General features: G+C 36.7%; 1 protein-coding gene across 2 annotated transcripts; it reads right to left on the bottom strand.

Moving 5' to 3' along the window:
* Window positions 1-1,279: 1,279 nt before the first annotated feature.
* On the bottom strand, window positions 1,280-4,975 carry LOC18433742 (uncharacterized). 2 transcript variants are annotated; one of them, XR_016046102.1, is made up of 3 exons: window positions 4,282-4,975; window positions 2,870-3,162; window positions 1,280-1,742 (listed from the first exon to the last, which is right to left on the bottom strand). XR_016046102.1 is itself a non-coding variant. In XM_088854120.1 (2 exons), exons 1-2 carry the CDS (start codon window positions 4,890-4,892, stop codon window positions 2,982-2,984), a joined length of 792 nt encoding a protein of 263 aa, XP_088710246.1. In that variant the 5' UTR covers window positions 4,893-4,975; the 3' UTR covers window positions 2,770-2,981. The 2 variants fall into 2 exon arrangements, 1 of the variants encoding a protein (XP_088710246.1); XM_088854120.1 differs by lacking the exon at window positions 1,280-1,742 and having other exon boundaries at window positions 2,770-3,162.
* Between the last annotated feature and the right edge of the window lie 494 nt (window positions 4,976-5,469).

The following is a 5,469-nucleotide window of genomic DNA, read 5'->3' as shown; positions in this document are numbered from 1 at the left end:
CAACTACTATAAAAATGGATTATCTCTATCCAAAATCTCTACACCGTATCTTTCTATCTTTCTCTCTTAACCTACCAAAAGGGGCACGCCCCATTTAGAATATTTCTCTCTCCCACATTGTAAAAGAACCTAAGGGGTTTAGGCTATTGAGATTTGTCATCTCTATCATTGTGTCTCTCTCATGATCTCTCATCTCTCATTGAGTCCTAGACTATAGGGTTGTGATAGAAAAGAGAAGCATATCTCTCAAACTAGGTTGCTAAAGGGATTCACCTAAGGTGTGAGTTTTGTAATCAAAGGGGTTCATATTCCATTAGTGTGGCGTGTCTAAACTTGCTTTTCCGGTTAAGATTGAAGGTTGATCATTAGATCTCGCGTCATCGGAAGGTGCTGACTATAAGGGGTGTAACAAGCCCGGTTGAGGTAATATACAACACCCTCTTTTGTTTCCTCTATATTTATTTATTATATCTTGTTTTCCCAAACATAGGTTGTGTCTTTTCTTTGTTAAAGAAAAGTGTGGTTTTGAATGGCTTCAAGTACTTGAGATCATATTGTATTCTTTTATTTTATTTTATTTGAAGTTGTTATATCGTAAAAAGATTTCTTGTGAGCGATCTAGATCGTGAAGAAAAGAAAACAATTTAAAAAGAAAGAAAAAAAATTATTATATACTCCGGCTAAATCACACGTGTCCTTCTTTCAATCTAGACTGTCCATTTTCAAGATTTTCATATGTTTATAGATCTACTTGAGTTTTGCCATTTTTTAATTTAAAATTTTATAATTAGATATGAAGGAGATAATCCTAAAAATTTCTTTTACCAAAATTACATGTTATCATAAAATTTGGAGGTGCACCTTAATTGGATAGTTTAAAGTTGAACCTTATAGAAACCGCATCCAAACATGAAAAGAGGGTGTTAAACATTTTAAAGGCCTAAGGTCGCATCTTTAGAGTGACCCCTCTCTCTCTCTCTCTTTAAATCAAATCAAACTTGGAGGACAAGAGCATGGATTTTTAGCAATTTGGGCCCTGATCCATCCAAAAAGATGGACAAATAAGGTGCAATGACATTGTTTTGGGTGAGGCTGCGGCTTTACCAAACCATGATTGAAAGCTATAAAATGTTTCTATAATTTCGAACACAAGAGAAATTAATAGATGAATTTTGTCGCACAACTATAAAAGAAACAATTTTTATGACATTTTTTTTTTTTTTTTGTCAAAAACAAAGTAATAAATTACATATCTAAGCATAGGATTGGGTCGTGGTAGTAGCACCCCACTATTTTGCGGTATTTATTCCCACTTACATCATCCTACTAACATCTTCCAATAAACTAATTCCTAAACCATTTGAGAGGACCTAAAAGTTTTTAAGTCCAAAAATTACATCTCTTGACAAAGTTTCAAGGCCCACCTAATTGTTTGAGGATGCAACCTTATCCAACCTACACCCATTACTCTTTTTTTTTTTAGCAAATAAGTTAAATTCCAATGGATAACAATAATACAACAAAAAAATAAAATAAAATACTCTTACCATATAACAAAAAAATACAAATAAAAACTAAAATATACTATTGCCCCTTCTTTTTTGTTGCCATTATCCGTATTGACGGACCCCACCTACGCCGTTTTCCCTTTCAAAGGCTGATGGACGGCCTGGATGCATTTTGGAACGTGGACCGTCTTCATCGACAATGCGGCGATAGAAAACCCTCTTTAAACAACCCACCTGTTCATACACGACCTGAGTCAGCACTGATGATCCCATGTGACATGTAGAATGATGATTCATGCACCTATTTTAAAGAGAGAGGACCCGGTTTCTATGCGGTCAAGCCCGCATACGTAGAAATACGGGCCTATAATAAATATATGTTTGAAATTGATTTTAAAACTTAATTTTTAAAAATATGTAATTTCTAATATGGAGATCATGAATGTGAAAAATAAATAAATTTTAAAAATTAAAAATAATAATTCTAGTAAAAAAACATTTGGACCATTGGTTTTCATTGTTTTAGATGAAACACCTACTTGTATCCATCTTTAAGATATATGCTTTATACTTTTTGAACCGTATATATAGAAATGCAGTCCAGTCCGCATGAAACAATTTTCTAAAGAGAAATTCACGCTCATATCCCCCAATCTCACCATTATTTATTTAATAATGGGAAATGTTTCTATACTTCCTCTACAACATAGAAGATATATACTTCCCGCATCCAGCTGTCCTTATATCAAGTGAGCCATCAACCGTTTAATCTAGATCGGACGCCTTAGAATATTTTATTTTTAATTTTTTTTACAAATTGTATGAATTGGATATTCACGATTGTATGAATTGGATCTTCACAATTTGAAATTTAATAAGGCACAAGTTTGTGAAATTTTGGATCTTGAAGATCTAATATTTAATCCAAAATTTCTAGAATTTAGTGTGCCAAAAAGTTTTAGATTTTCAAATTTTGAGCTTTTCAATAATTCAGATTTGAAAAATCTGTCGACGCTTTCGATTTTCAAGTCAAGTTTAGCTTTGAGTTTTCAAAATCCCAAGTTTCCGGAGTTTTGGATTCTGAAAAATCTGAAATTCCATTTTTTCTCATTACACAATAGAAGTGGGTCCGTTGTGCCATGGGAGCTAGAGGAACATTAGGATATTCCCACTCCAAAATTTTCATAGGGATTTCAGAACTTGAAGACACGAGACAGGTGCAATTTTTAGAAAAAAACAAAAACTGTTGAAAAGGGGTATATGAACATAAATTTTAAATTATTTAGATTGAGAAAAAAAAATGGTAAAAGAAATACAAATAGCAAAATCGGCGCTCCTAATGAGAGATGCAGATTGCCCACCCAACGATTTTGAATCGGATCAATCATTCCCAATCCAGATCCCGGGTTCCCAAACAATGCATGAGCGGATAGCGCCAGGCAATTATCCAGGGCCCCGTTGCCAGATCAGCATTCACATGACAAAGGTGGCAGAAGAGGAATTGTTAAGTTGGTGCATAAAAGAGGAGCATAGTTGTTGTGAAGATGATCCTGTCTCCATCCCCAGTGTCTCATCCAGCATGCCATCGTGCCACACGTGCCGAAGTTTATCATTCAAAAGTGCAATGAATCCTGGTCTCAACTGCTCAATGTACCTGCAATTGCCATAGTCAAGGCTTACATGTACAGATTTTTTTTATTAACTAGCTTTAGTTAAAAAAAATAAAAATAAAAATAAAAGAAGAAGAAGGAGAAGAAGGGAAAGTTGTCAAAATGCACTTAAGAGACGGAATATCCAACATATAGTTAAAAATGGATAAAATTGTGAAATAATTGATAAGTTAGATATATTTTGATAGATTGCCTCCCCAAGAAAGGGATAAACTTAGGGCTAAGAATTTTTACTCGGCTTGGATCCGAAATCCGAATTTTGGATCTAATTTAGATTAATCCAAGATTTGGATCTAATGGGTTGGATTCGGATCCAAAATTTGGATCCAAATGGTATTTAGATCTGAGTACAAGTGAATCTGATACGGATCAGAACCAGTTACTAAAATATTTATGATACAAGATAATTTTCTTGGATCGGATCCAATCTGTTTCTGATATATATTTTTTAGATCCAGATCTGGATCCAAATATTTTGGATCCAATCGGATCCGGATCTAAATCCAAATCCTATGAATACGTCTCAGATCCAAATCCTGATCTAGGTAGATCGAGACCTCCGACCCATTCTCAGCCCTAGACAACTTAGCCGATTTGGGCTTTTTCAGACAAACTTCGGGATTAAACTTGAACCCTTTACCACTCACACCCAGGACTTTTCAATTTTCGAGCCATTAGCCCAAGTTTGGTTGTGCGGATTTGTGTTCAACAAGACGGACTCATATGCAAGGTTGTCAAGGAGGTGTTTCTGCTCCGCAAATCATAGCGTTCGGGAATTAGCATGCTTGTGCCGAAAATGGCAGCGGCGGAAACTGCTAGAAGAGCCCTTGTCATGACATGGATATTTGCCACAGCTACTGTACATGAATTTCCTGTGGAGCATGGTTCATGTACCTCAATTGCACTTTCTTTTCTGAACAAATCGTCAGATCCCTTTTCCCAGAACAGAGTATATTGATAAAGGGGTTGATTATGTTTCAAAGTAGCTCTGTGGTGCATTTAGTATAATAATGTTATACAAACCAATTGTTATTTCAATCACAATTCTGATATAATAGGGAGAAAAAGGAAGAGAAAGAAAAGGAAAAAGCAAAAAGAGGTACCTGAGGAATGAGGCCATTGTCCCACTCGGATATGCTTGCCAGCATGTTCTATGGGTGGCCACCGATAACCAGCTAGCTTCCGGTTCGGGGTCTGGTCCAAATCCTGCTGCTATTCCCACATACTCAGCTATGCCAGCTAGGAGTGACTGTGGGGCCTGACCAAACCCATCCCAAACCCACACCCAAGCCATGGCACGATGCATAATTGCTCGAACCGCCCTAACAGGGTCAGCCACACCCATAACCAATGGGTTCACGACAATGGTGTAATCGTGTCCTTCGGTTGAATCCCTACGCACTATGAACTCATTATGAGCCATATCAAGGCTAGAAAGTTGGATTGTGACATGAGAGACGGGTTTGTCAGAGGAGAGAATGCGGCATGCAAAGTTGCTCGCTTCGAGGGCGATGCGGATGGCTCTGTCATCGGAGGCTAAGAGCTGGTGGAAGCGGTGGCCTGAGAACGACAAGGGATCTTCTATGGAGATGGAGATGTCGAGAGCTTTAGTGGCTTCATAGTTTGCCCAAGCCGAGATGGCCGCGAGGAATGTTACGATAGCAAGGCGAGTGAACACGGTGTAAGCCCTGTGGTGGTGGTGGCTCTGGTCCATGATGAGAGAGAAAGAGAAGGGGGGGGGGGAAGTGTTCGACAATGAGCAAGGGATAAGGAAGGTGGCGCTTGTTGTTGTGGCCTGGAAACTGACTGACCACCGGTGCAATTAGTTTAAATAGCTGTTCAAGGGGCAAGTTCGTCATTTTCGGGAATAAAAAACCGTTACTATAAAATGAAAAGAAAATGAGTTACCATGTATTATTTTGAAGCCACTGCTAACTCAACCCTTGCTTTTTTCCAAATAAAATTTAGGGGACACGTATCAAGCTCCATTGAATTATAATGTACCCCCAAAAAATTTGAATTATATAATATCTTATATGCGTTCTTAAGGATTTCAAAGAGCTCATTTTTTAATCAAATAGCTCATTTCTCTTTTTCACATTTTAAACAAACCCGTCAAATGTATCAAATTTCAAATAGCTCATTTCTCTTTCTCAAATTTTAAACGACCTGTTAAATGACACAAAAAGATGTATTTTAATATTTATCGACTCACACCAAAAGTAAATTGTTAAATATTTTTATACATTTTCATAATTAAATACCAAAATTAAAAAAATAAAAAAATAAAA

The sequence above is a fragment of the Amborella trichopoda genome, chromosome 12 (assembly GCF_054954075.1).
Source record: "Amborella trichopoda isolate Santa Cruz 75 chromosome 12, AtrichopodaSantaCruz75HAP2 v2.0, whole genome shotgun sequence".
Lineage (NCBI taxonomy): Eukaryota > Viridiplantae > Streptophyta > Magnoliopsida > Amborellales > Amborellaceae > Amborella > Amborella trichopoda.
This window is presented reverse-complemented; position numbering and strand designations above follow the sequence as displayed.

Coding starts and splice junctions, on each gene's coding strand:
- LOC18433742 (XM_088854120.1), bottom strand. CDS start 4,892: ATGGACCAGAGCCACCACCACCACAGGGCTTACACCGTGTTCACTCGC. Junction 3,163..4,281: donor ACAATGGCCTCATTCCTCAG/GTACCTCTTTTT, acceptor TGGCAATTGCAG/GTACATTGAGCAGTTGAGAC.